The sequence below is a fragment of the Grus americana genome, chromosome 2 (assembly GCF_028858705.1).
Source record: "Grus americana isolate bGruAme1 chromosome 2, bGruAme1.mat, whole genome shotgun sequence".
NCBI classification, from domain to species: Eukaryota; Metazoa; Chordata; class Aves; order Gruiformes; family Gruidae; genus Grus; species Grus americana.
This window is the reverse complement of record NC_072853.1, coordinates 126,569,575-126,585,636: the sequence shown is the minus strand read 5'-3', so window position 1 is coordinate 126,585,636 and position 16,062 is coordinate 126,569,575. Positions and strand designations below refer to the sequence as shown.

Genomic DNA, 16,062 nt, shown 5'->3' with positions numbered 1-16,062 from the left:
GAAGAGAGGGAAAGCAATTCATACAGAAAGTAAGAGAATCACAGGGGTACAGACCACCAGAATCATACTCTATCTTCTCTTCTATTTGCTCCCAATTCTTAGGCTTCAAGAGGTTTTTACAGTCAGCAAAATACACGATGGGCAGTTATCACATGCCAATTTTTCAGTTGTCATGTACCTCAGCATTGTATTCTTATTGCTACAGAATAAAATTATCGGGAAGAGATTCCTACAAGCCATTGCCTTTAATACAACACTTGGAAACACATTTCTGTTTTCCAGTGAAAATCTTACTAACAACTTGGAGGAGCTTATACTTTCCAGCTTATGAGTAGGAAATGTATAGAGTATCAAAACTACTTCTGTTGAGATGCTACTGCCAGCTTGTTGTCCTGTTGACAACACCTAGACAAAGTTCGGTGTCTAAACAGAGCTAGTTTTGCAGAAGTATTACTTCTTGGGGAACAGTGAGTTTGCTTTAACCCAGCAGTAGTAAAAACTTCTGTTACTCCACTCCCCGTGACAGCTATTATATTTTATAACACACACAATTATGTATTATTTGAGAGGAAAAAAAACACACAAAGGATCAGCATAACATTTTTTCTTCCTTGTCAGTAATTATTTAGAAAGAAGAAAAAAGGTAGTCTTCAAGAACTTTAATTGCATAGTTTTCACTAGGACATCACAAACACCTTTTCCGTATCCTCTACTTAAACGTTTAAGTTTCATTGTCATAGAACAGGATAGATTTTATTTGTACAATCCTCCAAATATAGTATTTCTTCCGTATGCAAAAAATACCCATGCTATAAACATTCTGAACTTAACTTACACACTATTGAAACATGAGCATAAAAAACAAAAGCCAGAAGGTATTCAACTACATAATGTTATTATGCAGGCATGCAAGCATCAGAAGTTCGTAGAAGTGCAGTTTTCCAGGCCAAGCTTTTTGGGCTGTGCCGTACTCTGAAATAGAAGACCAACTCTGAATCCCTGCACGTCTGTCTTGAATGGAGATTTTTAGAGTTCAAGTGATGTTTAGAACTCATCCCCAAAAAGGAGAAAAATCTTCATCACCAAATCCATGACATAGATCTATGGACACAAACATCCTCCACAGTCTTTCCATTAGGTTTTTCTTGATAGCTTAAAAAAAATAAAGTGCTTTCATCTGCTGAGCTTCTATTACTTAAAATGCAAGTAAATATAGCAGGAAAGCTTCCCTTCCCCCCCCCCTTTTTTTTCTTCAACTGAGCAAGCACTCAACTGCAGTGTTGTTAAACTAACAATCTCTTCTGTATATATTGGAATTGTCTCAAGAATGCCTTTTGTATTCTGTCCTGTATGAGAGATCTTCATATTGTTAGAGCTCCAATAACACTTCTCAAAACAGCACTAGCTGTTGTTTCATGAGAAAACCCCTAAAGAGAATTAACCAAGAGTCACAAAGGGCTTAAGTCTTCTGCTTCACAGTAAGTCTGGTTTTTGTTTGTTTGTTAACAGGTTACCCAATTTTCAGGGTCTGCTTTGCAATCTTAATGGTGCCAATTTTTAATTTTTTTGACACAATGTTTGACTTTCCCAACATTGTTGTGACATTCAAGACTTTACAGATTCTTGACAGTCTTTCAAACTTTCTAACCCTCCACAGACTGATGATGACTACACATCCACATAGATGCAAGTCAGCAAGATGACCATCTTTAAGTAATTTGGAATGGTATAATCTATTGCACTGTGCATCCATCTTTATAGACATGCAGTTACACTTCATACTGTGACCTCAGACATAACAAGCATCTTAGACACTTAAACACAGCATAGTGGTAACTGTATGGAAAAACATACTGGTTCTCAGTTGATAGCAGTTGCTGCTCAGTTTACTACTTCAAGACTATTGTGCATGCTTTATTACAGTAACTGCTTTCTCCAAGATGATTGCAATGATTGCAGAGTTTCTCTTTGGGAGTTGTTTTTGCTATAAATTTATCTAGCACTGTGTGAAAACTATAGTCATTCTTCCATTTCGTGAACTCAGAGGAGTCAGAACCCAAGTAATTAATAGACAGCAGTCCAGCAGCAAGACTTTTACCGCCTACCTTCAACCTAAGAACTCACATATTTGGTTTTGGCATCTTCTTTCTTCACATTTTGCATTTTATTTTTCTTCTTACAGTCTTGTTCGTTGAAATTTCTGCATATAACAAAGCATTCTTGACATCCATGTTATGTCAGAGATTTTTATTGCCTTTTTTTGATGAAAACTGGGTTATGTCATCTTCCTTTGTGTTTCAAAATCATGTTGAGTCACCATGCTGAGTTTGGTTACTTATGCTGCAAACAGCTGTACTTCAACATGCTAAATCTTAATACACATTTGATCTGGACAGTTTGGCAGCCCCAGAGAAAAGCTATTCCTATCTAAATAGACAACAAAATGTAAAGCTACACAGAAGAACATAGGTTTCATCATCAGTTTCAATATTGCCATAACTGGAATATACATCTTTAGTTTGACTCCTTACTTCAAGTGGAAGCTTTAGTTTTATTTAAGTAGCTGAATTTCACACTGTCGCACGAAGTTGAAAATCCTGAAAAATGTTAATGTCTCTCCCCACTTACACAGACTTAATCCTGTATTTGCCACCATCATCATCTCCTCCACACTGTAAACTATCTCCAAACAACAAAAAAACAAAACAAGAAAAAAAAAATCTTCTTTAGTCCTCATATTCTTTCTTCCTCATATTAGGTGGCAAAAAAGGGCTCATTTTCTAGATTGTTCCTTTATGCTTGTCTGCCAGAGAAGAGACATTAGTAGTAACAAGAAGTTACCTTCACTTTAGCTTTGTCTTTTCTGCCTTAACCTCCTAAAACTACTACGTCCAACAATTGTTCTCCTGAAAGGCAAATGCAGCCCTGGGACATAAGAATTTAGAAAAGCACATGCCATGTGTCCTACATTCCCTTAAATAAAGTGTAGGATAAGCACATTCAATGGGACAAGACAGTAAATTTTGAGTGTAATTAAGCTGTAAAACCTAGGGAGGTTAATTAAGTAATGAAATTCAGGGATGTGGTAGATTTTCTACCACTTACAGTTCAAAACAAAACTGCCTCTTCTGAGGAAGATATGCTATACCTCAAAAAAATTTATATGTGCAATACAGTAATTACTAGGTAGTTGTATGGATAGCGTGCACTTGTCTGTATTGTAGTGTTATATACTGGATCATAAAGGCCTCTTCTTGCCTTAGAAAAACAGACAATGAATACATTGTTACCTAAACATTTTGCAATTTTCCCCAAAGAAAACTCTGACTGAGAATACCTCCCACCATGAAAACAAAACTGGAGGGAGTTTCAAAATAAATCACTCTCCTGCTGTGTTTAACAAATGGTTTGGCTCTCCTGCCAAAATGAAAACACACAAAAGTAAGTTCCCTGTTACCACAGCAAATTTCCATAGACCATTGCACATCCTTAGTAGCATGAACTAAAAATCTCTCTATCGCATTCTCCCCAAAGTTGATGATAGGAAGGAGTTCCCAGTAAACTCACCCAGAACTAGTCTCACTCCAGTGAGACTAATGTCTTTATTTTAAATTCTTAAATTTTTTATCTCCTGGTTTTGGACAGTTTGCTCTGGACTCTGAAAGCATCACATTACATAGAGTTTTGTTACAATGATTCAATTACAGAATAGCTTGAGGATGGTCAGATTTCCCCGTTACAGAAAAAACCCACAACAGTTAATTGCTGCCAAAAGGGCAAAATTCGTTCTTTCTTCTCTCCTCCCCTGCTTCTCCGCTCCATATAGCGGAATCAAACCAACCTCACGATAAGCCAGTTCAAGAAGCAAATGGAGCTTTTCTCCTATTTTTCATCAACTAGAAGCAATCAGTTGTCTACTGGCTCATTTTCCTGAACAAGCTTGCTAGAAAATCAGACAAGTACTGGTGCAACAAGAGCAGAAACATACATCTAGGAGGATAAGGTTAAAAAGTACGTGCTTTTCAGCAGATATCATTAGATTGCTTAGTTGCACCATGGAATGACATTCTTAGAATTACATAGCTTCATCTTCCTATTAAATAGCTAAACAAAATAAAAGCATCATCATTCTTATTTTAGAATTATTAATGCACAGTATAGTAGCACACTGGATTCAAATGAAAATTGCTTTCTCCACAACACTTTTCAAAAAAGTGAAGAATGCCACTTTTGTGCAAATATGTATTCTGACTATAATTACTTATGACCAGAAAATTGTGTATATTGTTTTAAATGTGAATTCACTTACACTTAAGTTACTACAGCAACAGTTCTGCTTTATTTGGCACAGGTTTGGATACAATCAGCAGTACATTCAGATCCTGATCTTTACTATTTACTTTAAAAGCAAGTGTCTTAACATCTGCCCATGCATGATGACAATTTAATCAAATTTTACTGTTAAATGTTTTAAGGGTCTGAAATTTTTTAGTTGTCTATGAAGTTTTATTCCAATACTCAATTTTGATACTGTTTACCCAGTATCAAAAAGTACATCTATGGATACTTTGGTAACAAATTAATCTTTTGAGAGTCTTTTTTTCCAGCTAAAATTCAGAGACAAGAAGGAGGAAAAAAAATTTACTCTCATGGAAAAGGAATTTATTCATGTTAAATTTTAAGACAATTTAAGACAGTTTTCCTACAGATTCTTAAAACAGTGATCCTTGGAACCACAGAATGAAGTGGTTTGGTCACTGAATGATCAAATCTGCTTGGTCCACTGTTTTATCAGCCAACTCATGAACAAGCCTTCCACTAGCCAAGAAATCAAAAAGTTAGAGGTACCAATATCAGAACTTTAAGTTACCAGCATCCAGCAGCACCTCTTTATAACTCAGTGTTTCTCATATCCTTGCCCTTTTTAATGCTTTACTGCCTCAGAGTTTAAGTGCTGTGAAAGTATTCTAGAATCTCAGCTTATTCACATTTCTAAATTGCAAAGATTACTTTGAAATGGAACAACACAACCTGATAGATCCTTCTGATGAACAAAGTCTTTGAAACCCATTCAGGCTGTATGTCAAATATCACATTCCTAGAACAGCACTGTGATCTTTCCTTTCAGATACTACGGGTTCTGCAGCCAGCTGAACCCATGTTGTACCACAAGGTATTTTTACTCTGCTGAATTATCTTCATATTAATAAATTAACTGTAGAAAACAACTGTAGAAAAAGCTTCAGGCACGAGTAAGACAACATTCAAGACATTCATGCTGCAAGAGAAAACACAGAGAGAGCAAATCAAACAGGCTAGTTTTTCAGCTCATGTTAACCAGCACAGTAACACAGATAGAAGTGAAGATGCAATACACTGGAAGAAGTGACCAAACCCACACATGAAGATTTTATTCTACACAACACTCAAAGCTGAGTCTTTACTAGTCAGCTTCAGGATTACTAGCCATGTTACATTAGTAATAGAGGAGATTTCAAACATCACTTAGAGGTTACTTATGCAGCTGCATTCTTCAACAGGAAGCAATTCTGCACTGTACAACAGAATCAAATTTTTGTACTCTCATGAATGTAAAAGCTATCAGTATATTAGGATTGGTATACCTTTATGTTATTTGCATGTCTACCTTGCATTGAAATATTAAAACACCTTGACTGTGATCCTTGAGGTTTTTGTATTTCTAACATATACATTGCCTTAAAAAGGAACACAGTATGATTAGTACTAACCATTAAAAGTCTGCTCCCTAGAATCTTCAACAGAAAAGCTATAGCAATATATTTACTTAACACAAGGTACCATGTAAATGGAAATTAATGAGGTTTTTTGTTTTTAAAAACTGTCCCAAACATTGAACAAATTCTAAAAGTTTACAAATAATGATCATATTGCTTCCTCTTAAATACCACGGTTTGCTCCACAATAACACGTGCATCTGTTTTTTATTGTCAGAAGTGCCTGTGCTAGCAAAGCCACATTTTCTGGTATTCTATATTTTCAAAATCTATTATTTCCTGTCATGTTAAAGTAAATATGAATCCAGTGTTCTTTAAAGCTTGAGTTTAATTGCTCAACTCCTACTACGCAACATCTTCTGGTCCTCTGGAGATTCTACAAATCTTGAACTGTTTTACAAGTCTCAAATTACTACATATTCTAGTCTCAATCCTGTAGTAAACTCCACAAGAAAGGAACACAGGTTTGGAGTTCCAGACATTTAGAAGAATTCAGGAGGAGGAAAACAGAGGCAGCGACAAGTCAAAAAAGCCTGAGCACCGTTCCAAAACTCCCTCTTCCTCAGCCACTCATTCGCCCATAACATTCCTACAGAAATTACTAAGAAAAGCCTTTCAGAATTGCTCATTAAAAATGCTGACAATCTTGAAGATCATCAAAACTCTACCCTTTAATTTGAAATTTAAGAACTGCATCTTGGTAGACAGAAGAATTCCCCCCTCCATAAAAGGTACCACATAAGAGACTCATAAAATAATTTCAAACATATTTTGAAATTAATTTTTAAATCACTCAGCATTTTCATCATCTTTCTGTTACCTGACATGTATGTTTATGACTCAACTGGCAAAGGAGAAATTCTACATGGCATTTTCTGAATGATTTAACTAGTATCAGGAAGGTTAGGTTAACATGATACAACTTCAGGTTTGCTTTCTCTCAAGTATCTAGACCACCTCCCTCTCCACCAGCAAACCCAGGTAAGGAACTTTTTCTCCCCAGCTGACTCCTGCTTATACAATGTCTTATTTTTAAGTTTCAGAAAAATCCTCTCCCAAGTCTGCTTAATAACAAAATAGAATAACTGCCTCACTTGTTGCCACTGCTCTCCTCCAAGCAACTTGCCTCAATTTTACTCCAAGATTGTGACATAATACTTCAAAGTTTTCATGACAATACTGTAATACAATAGTGACAGAAAAGACTTGAAGTTAGTATCACCACATACTGTATAATGAAAAACACTACCTCAGCCAACAGAGAGCTCTGTGTTGACGCATCAACGCAATAGCCAAAATGACTGCATGCACTAGAACTCCCCCTATACCAGGTGGTCTAAGATGATGTTATTTTTCACCAGACACGTTGCCATTCTTGTATCTTTATATCATGGTACCCAACTACCAAGGGAATAAACAGAATACTGAGATGTTCATACACTACCTTCTCTGAAAAGTCAAAATACCCCCGAGCTACAAGATTGGACAGCTGCTTTCCAATATCTCCAGTGAAGCTCACACTACCAATTTCTCATAAGTAAAGATGTTCTGCTTAGGGGATGACCCCAGATTTCTAACTGCTCTTATAGAAACATTACATATCAAGTTATCTGGTTGCAAGAGCGTTTTTTTTTTTCCTCTTCCCTACTTTATCTCAGCTTCTTTTGATGTATAAAAAAAAAAATAATAACTTTTCAATGTTAACTTACAGTTTGTGTGATTTAGTCATGACAAGAAAATATTGTTCCTTGCTCTCTCCTTCCCAGATTGAGAAAGCTGGTGTTTGGGGTTTTGGCACCTCACTAAGGCAGACATTTGTCTTGTTTTTCATACACCTGTTCTTCTCACAACTGCTCAATGTCTTAAAGAACAGGAAGCCTCAGTCTAACCAGGCCCACACATTCACTAAAAAAAGAGTAAAAGAAATCAGTACCTCTTCAAGACACACAGCTTCCATGAAAGGAGGACAGCTTAATACCTCAATTGCAATTCTACCTCACAAATCAGGAAAACCACACATAGTAGATTAAGCAACTTAATCCTCTTTTACATCTTTTTTTTTTCCCTTTAAGGTAGCGTTTTAATTATGTTTGAAGGAAAATACAAATCTGAACCTTTCAAATATGTCCTAACTCAAGCAGTCTTTACGCTAACTTTGCTAATGCCTTTTTTCTTACTTACTGAAAAAAAAAAAAACCCATAGAATTGCTTAGATGTGTGTAGTGTAACAAATACATAGATTTATCATTTTAACAAAAAAAATCAAAAGTAGTACTTTACTTTCAGTGGCAAACTACATTTATATGTAAATTGGAATTGCATTAAGATGCAGACAGCATTTTAAAATAGCTTTATTTAATGATTTATTAAATGAAACTAGATGAGTTGATATAATAGAAAAAGTTTAACAACACACAATTCAAAACATAACTTAAAAGGACTCAGTTCATAAGAGTAAAAGCATTTGCAGTCACACTGCATTTTTAAAAAAACTAACAGATCTGATCCTCACTTACTGGGGGGGGAAAGGCTTTCCCTGCTTTTCACATCAACTTTTGAGTACTCATTACTGCACTATCTGAAGAAAATGACAAGGAAAGATTTTTTGAACAAAAACTACTATTACTAAGAGCTGGTCTATCACTTTGCTTCTGAGGAACACTTTTCTCCTATGTTTATAAAAAATCCCAAACACTTGGTATGTTTATAATGTTGACACCGTGGTTGGTTGCTAGAACTTAAATTATATTTTAAATTCTAGTATTTTTTTTTTCAAAGTTCTGTAAAAACATTTTACATGCTTGACTTAATATTCACTTTTAATTTTGGATATTAGCTTTAAAACACAGTCTTCCAAAATATCTGGGTTTCACTACATGTACTTGAGAGGACACCACTAGTTATCCAAGCATACAATTTTTGAAACAGGTTTCATCAGGCAGTTATCCACATTTAGAGCTACACGTATTTGCTCAATCTGCTTTTGAAAACTTTCAAACCACCTATACAGTGCAGAATAATGGGGGGTTTTGTGGGTGACTTGCAATAAATTTACTATTTTAACTGAGGAAAATTAAGTTTTCTGTACCAGTTTTCATTTCCAGGTTCTCTCTGTATGACTGTAATATATATAAAACCAAGTCCAAGGGGTGGAATCACTCGTATCCATTAGCTATGAATCACATGTGCTGTTTTTAATTAATTGAACTATAACCATGCATTGGAAGATCACTTTTGCATGTAGACAAGCAAGACAGTTTACATGCAAGGTAAAATTCTAGTTCTGGAAAATAAAGTCTATGAAAATGAAATACCAGATTTAAACCATAATTTTTTTTAAACCTAAACTGCCTACCTTAGACTACTTACTGCCTACCTTAGACTACTACTTACTTTATCTGTCCAAATAAAGTAATTCCTTATTTAACCTTTAATACAGCATGGGTATCTTTGAAATTAAACGTACACACACACAAACCTAGACAGATAAAACATTAACAGAGGACACCTGCTTGAATGTACACCTTCCCCACCTAAATTAATACCTTTTTTTTTTTTTAAATCAGTCCTCCCCTCCCCCCAAGATATACATTCATTCCTAGAGTTCATTATAATTTAGTTCCCACTTCTAGGCATGCAGCATTCTTTCACCTACACTGGAACAAGTCTTCCTCACAGCTAAGAACACACAGGGTGAAGATGCATGTTATTAAGCAGCAAGACTGTCTCAGTTACAGTCAAAGAGGTAGCCTTGATCTTGTTCCATCACCCAGCCCCTACATGATATCATTTCTATAACTTCTTTGACCTTGCATTATCCAGCTCTCTAACAAGAAGATTGGACCAGTAAGAAGATGACAAAAGTATTTCCACTGGATGGTAGGATGGAGGATAAGAGGTAACAACTTTCTTTTGGCAGGAAAACTGTAACATCTAATGAATTCCTCTTCAAAACTATTGTATCTGACTCGTCAAATTGAGCCACAAACATTCTCTAGTGCTAGAATATTTAGGAGAGTCATCACATCTCTTTGCAACACTGCTTCCTTAAGGGCACCAGAATCAGAAATTCCACAAGACCAAGAGGGAATGCTGTGTCCCCTCGACTGTTGATGTACTACATAGCTCCAAAGCCTACGAAATGCATTATGTTTAATAAAAGTAAATAGTAGCATACTGGGGCACCTATTTCAGGTCTGAACTACCTTCCATTTTATAACAGTTAAAAAAAAAAAAAGGGGAGAGGACAGCACATGGGGCACACGCCATGATCAACATAACAGCAAAAGAAAAGATAGATGCTTATAAAAAGCTAAAAAAGACAGAGGGAAGCACTAAAACAAGATTTGGCAACAATGTAAGATGACTTCCCCTCCTCCCCCCACCCAGACACAATATAGCAGAGGAAAGATAAGACAGTAACTAATAGTACATGTAACAGTTGTTACATATATGACAACTGTGTTCTAGGAGGAGCTTCACCCAGCAAAGAAATAGAAGGCCTGATCCAGACAAAGAAATGGAAAGAACAGAAAGCTAATTCTAAGCTTTAACCCAGATCTAGAAAGGCAACTAAAGAGGTCTAGAGGATTCAAAGGTTGGAGCTTCAACCACATACTCCTGCTTTTGAAGCTAATAAAGTGGTAATAAAAAGAATAAAGAAGAACTATTTACACTTGGTTCACCTCTAGGAAAGTATGCTTATTTTTAAAAAGTGAAGATTTGGTCATATTACTAGTCATATTTGCTTAACTGTTTGTACTTCAGGCAGGCAAAATCCTGCCAGCTTACAGGAACAGACTTATGATAGACAGTAACATGCCACAGTTCTTGAGCACCCTATCATATCCCAACACTCTTCCTCCAAGCACTATACTGACAGGAGAGAACTCCTGTCTTGCTTCTGCCCGAAAGCCCCTGCTCCAATATTAGAGTAATGGATGAAGCTGAGTATGTAGCAACAGTGGGCAGACTCTTGGTGTAGGAGAGACCCTGTACAGACTTCAGATGCAAAAAACCTTACCCATGAAGTTCAAAACCACCTAGTGCAGAATCCATAACAAGTGCATTATGGCATATCACTGGAAACTATCAGACATTATTCAAAAGAAAGATTTGTTTTAATCCTCTTGAAACAAATTATTAAAAGCCAAGTCAAACTGAAAGCTATCCCTTTATTACAGATAAGACTATTTGTTTTCCAATGAAACGATAAAAGACAAGGTCCCTTTAACAGAAGGGTTGGTAAGGGCTTTATTTGTTGGGGTTTTTTTGTTTAATTTTGGGTTTTTTAGAGGCTACTGTCTCATCTTCTATTACATACATATTCTTTTTGTTTAAAGAAAAAAGACATTAAGTTAAATTTTCAAGGTAAACTTTAAAACTGCTGAGAAGTGCTAATAGCTGAATTTAGATTATCTGAGAGGTTGCTACCTTTTCATTTACCAATATACTGTGACAGTATTTATCCAAACCCAAATATATACATTATTTCCATTCTGCTCCATTCAAGGAGCACACAAATTGATATTAATTATATTTTTTTAAAGAAAACTCATATCAACACTCATCATATATTCACTTTAAGCTAGCAGTTCCTAGAACTGAAACCTATCCCTTTCACGAAGGGCGGGAAAATGCAAATGGTGTTCAAAGTCTTAAATTTTTATCAACAGTCTCAGCTTTCATTTATCAGGCTTGCGTAGCTCTTAGGGTCGAAGAGAAAGCCTTCAAAACATTGACAGAAGTAACTGATGAAGTATTGCTTGTTTGAAACACTCTTCAATAACTTTATGGTCATTACCTTTGTATCAGAACCAACACACTTCACAGTGTTACTTGTAATGACTTCACTTTCACTATAAAGGCATATTTATTAAAAAAATACTATTACTGTACTATCGTGACAGTTCATTTTCTGTAGTCTCTAAACACACAGAAAGGCTGAAGATAAGAATTACTTCTTTTGTTCAAAGTAAGTTTTTCTAGCATTAGAAAATGCCATTATGTTTCACCAATGAAAATTCTAGACACAAATTCATGCTTTTGTATCTAACTTTTAATACAACTTAATACTTTTGTGGGTGACCCTTTGAAATCATCCACTGAAGGTAATTAATATCAATTTTTTGGTCAAAATTTCACCTTCTACCAACTATTACAGGGGGGAGCTGCAAGTTGATTCAAAAAAAAAAAAAATCAGCAACCAAACAAGAAAAGTGATCCTCAAAAACAAGTGGTATATTTGATATATCAGAGGTTTATCTTGGTTTATTTTCAGTTATATAATGCTAAATTATTTTCCCAATAAACATTTTCCATTGATATACTCCCATGTGTCCCCATCACTGTTAATTGAGTCTACTTACCAGCTTACCATTGCTAGTTACATTTCTTTAAGTTGTTACACATAGATGATAACACAGATGACTTGCTGTTTGTTCCCATGAACATTTAATTCATCTTGCTTTTAAAAGTAAAAGAATCACATGATGCTTGTGTAACATTTCATTATGAAATTCAGTAAGTTCTCTACTGCATGATGTACCGTTCCTTTTTCATAACTGCACATAATTCTTTCCTAGTTAGTTGAACAGATGTACAAGCGTGCTGTTTACATCACAACCAAAGTGAGTTACACACACAACTCTCTACTAAAATGTGAGCACCAGGTTATGTATATAGGATTTGCTAGTTTGAAACATAAATTAACATCCCACTAAGTTTTAAATGTTTCCTCATCTTTAGAAATTGACTGACTTCTGTTACCCTTCAATTGTTTAACTAACCACTAACAATACAAACTACATTACTCAGAAAGTAAGCATCCTAGTGGTTTTAGTATACTAATTAAAAAAAATCTTTAAAAAAATCAAAGTAGTTTCAAAACAACTTATAGCTAAATAGCCAATAGTTGCACATCCAGCAGATACACAGCAAGCAGTTTAAAACCAGACGGCTGAAACAATCACTGTCCCTAGCCCTGTACTTCTCATCCTCAAAGCCAGCATATGATATCTACTCATGAACCATCGCCTGAATCACTTTTTTTTTTTTTTTTTTTTTTTTTGCTTGGCACACTAAACCAATTGCTAGCCACTGTCCCATCCACTTTGGTGCCATGACAATATTGCTCTTTTGTATGCCAGTGTTCTATAGCTGACATCGAACAGGTTTGGCTTTAGAAACTGGCTCAGAAGTCCTATCTTCAGCATTTCAAATGCACATGAGAGAACAAAACAACATCCTACTGTTTTCTGAAAAAAGTGAACACATTTTTAACTAAAATCTAATTATTTCCCTGCAACTATTCTGAGATGATAAAAACACTTAAATTTTTAGTGCTTTTAGAGAAGGAAAAGTTTGATTACTTCCAGTCGTAGGAAACTGTTGACTCACCATACTTTCATCCCCATTACATTTAAGAACATGTTACATTAAAAATGCCTACTCAGTGATTTTCACACTTCATTCTGCAGTTTTCTATATGAGCTGTAAAACTTTCAATTACTTGGTCCAACCTAGCCTGTAAAAACCTTAATTGTGAAGAGCTATCCAAAGACCACAGTTGATAAAGATCACATAGTGTTGCAGGTAGGAAAGGAGAATAATTTTAGTTTCTATACTTCGGCTGATCCTATATCTAAGCTGTCTAATTTCAAGTGGCACACCCAGAAACTTGCTCATTTTTTATATACCTTCCCATGCTGCCAGCCTCTTAAAATGAAAAAGAGAATTACCAACATAAAGTGCAGTAATTAGAGCCATAGAAATAGTCCATCATTAGAATACACAGGATTTGTTCATCCCAATAATGCTATTCACATTCTTTTCCAACAGCTCAAAGATGTAGAGACAACAGAACAAGTTTGCTATAATTCCCTTTAACAAGACTTCTTAAAAGTTCCTAACTCTGTAAAGCATATGCATCTGATTAAAGATGCAGCTGCCTCACCCTCAATCTATCAAGATATGCTGTCTGCTGCTTAAATATTAAATAAGTCACCCTCCTTTGAACACTACACTGAGCAAGAAATGCAGGGGAGTTATTGATTGGCTGAACCAGACCCCTTCAGGTCATCTTTGCTCCTCCTTCCTCAGGTATTACCAAAACCAGAGAGCATCTACTATTACTACAGACAAGGAGAACATCCCCTCTGCACTGTGAGTCTGGACTAATACTCTCAAAGGACTTTAAAAAGGCTCAAAATGATTCACCAGTTCTAGAGTCAGTTATCACCTGCACCCTCTCAAATCTTATTACTTCTGACCAATCCATGAAAAGCAGTAAAAAACCCCAAACCTTCTTGGCCCTGTTACGGAGTTACAACTTTTGGAAGATAATGAAGTTTTGTTCCAAGATGCAATAGCAAGCACATAGCTCCAGACCCCTGAATGCTTCTGACAGCCTCCTCCTTACCCATCTCTGAAACTTAAGAACTTCAAGAACTGTCTTTTCAGACAGTTGGGAAAGAAGCTGGGATCAGCACATAGCCCCTTTGGTAGTCCGCAAAGGCTTTGCTCTAGCATCAAGAGGCAGTAACTGCTACTTCCACGGGACGACAGACAGCCCACATGTCACCTTGGAGGACAGTGACTTCAACACAGCCTCACTGACCCACCCACTCCCCCCAAGGCAGGAGGCTCCTTCCTACCTGCTTACTGACAGACTACCCTTTTCCCTACAGTCCCGAGCACCCTGACGAGCGCCCCACGGCTGCAAGCTCCCCTCCTGCTAACGCCCATCCCAAGCCCAGGCTGTCTTCTCCCCCTCCCCGCGCCTCGGACCCCTACACCGAGAGGCTCTACAGCGCTTCCCCTTTCACGCCAGCCGTCACTTTCTTCCTCGTTTAAAAGCCAACCCGCGCTCTTTCCACACGCACAAGGGACGCAAAAAGAAATTATAAAGAAAAAAAACCAAAACGAAACAACCAACCCCCCAAAAAAAACCCACAAACAACAAAACAAAACCCCACAACTTACCACCCAAGTCAGTCCCCCGCTGCCGCCGCCACCACCGCCGCCACCTCCTCCTCCAGACTTTGCCATTTTCTGCCCGTTTCTCCTCAGCCGAAGCGAAGGCGCAAGGAGGCAACCGAGAGGGCCGACACCGAGGCTCGCAGCACAGCACGGCGCGGCGCGCCCGCCCTTCGCGCTTCGCCCCGGCCCCTCAGTCGCCGCGCGGGCCCGGGAGCCCCCTCAGCCCCTCGCCCGCCCTCACACACACAGGCACCCCGACACCGAGAGTTCCCCACCCCCTTCGGCCCGGCTTCTAGTTCATGCTGGGGAGCGCAGCTGAGGCGAAAGAAAATAACCCACCGGGGTGAGCGAGGGGAGGCAACGGCTCCCGTGGCCGCCCGCAGCCCCGCGAGGGAAGGAAAGCGCCCGACGAAGAAGGGCCGAGGAAGGAAGGGCGGCCAAGGGGCCGCGCCGCCCGCACAAAAGCGCCTTTCCGCCGCCCGCGCTCAAACTCGAGGCCGGGAGGCAGCGAGCGGGCGGGCCCAGCCGGGCCTGCGGCTCTCGCTAGTTTAAAGGGACTGCCGGTCCCTTTACCTCGCAGCGTCAGCAGCAGCGGCGACAACAACAGCCGCCGCTACCGCCGCCGTAGCGCTACCTCCCTCCTCCTCTTCTTCTTCTCCTCGTCGCCCCCGGGCCCTGCCCCCCCGGAGCCACAAAGGCCCGGAAAATAGATTAATAATAAAATCTCCCCCTCGTCCCCTCCCCCGCCCGCGCCTTCCTTCCCTCCCTCCCCGCGCGCGCGCACCCGCACGCGAGTGCCCGCGCAGCCCCCGCCCCCCCCTCCCGCTCCCCTCACACACGCACGCACACGCCGCCCGCCGACACCCGGAGCTGGCCCTGCCTTCCTCCCCTCCTCTTTCCGCCCCGGCCCGGTACCCGGTGCGGCTCCCCCGCCTCCTCCCCACCCCCTGAACCGCTATCGCCGGGACCCCGCGCTCAGACAATAAGTGCGCTGCCCCCGTCCGGCATCCGCGTCGCGGCCGCCTCCGAACGCAGCCGGCCCGCGCTGCCCTCCCCTCCCCCCGCGTCCCGTCCCCGAGCCGACCCGCCAATCACGCGCCGGAGGCGGGCAGGCTGCGAGTGGCGCTGGCCAATCGGAGAAGCGAAAGGGGAGGCTGCGGGCGCGTGAGACGTCACTGCGGGTGGCAACAGGGAAGGAGCCGTGTCTCCGCGCGGGGGCGCTGCCGCGCGCGAGGGGCGGTGCGAGGGAAGGCGTAACGGTTGGAGCAGGGCGGTGGGAGCAATAACCGACCTTCCGCTCCGCCTCCGCGGGACAGGAGAGGCCTCG

At 39.3% G+C, this 16,062-nt stretch overlaps 1 protein-coding gene across 2 annotated transcripts in view; it reads right to left on the bottom strand.

Moving 5' to 3' along the window:
• Positions 1–15,521, bottom strand: part of TOP2B (DNA topoisomerase II beta) — a 65,136-nt gene extending 49,615 nt beyond the window's left edge. For both annotated transcript variants that reach the window (XM_054815858.1, XM_054815859.1), the window contains exon 1: positions 14,739–15,521. In XM_054815858.1, coding sequence (XP_054671833.1) covers positions 14,739–14,804 — 66 coding nt within the window. In that variant the 5' untranslated portion in view covers positions 14,805–15,521. The remainder of the gene's footprint in view (positions 1–14,738) is intronic.
• Positions 15,522–16,062: the final 541 nt, after the last annotated feature.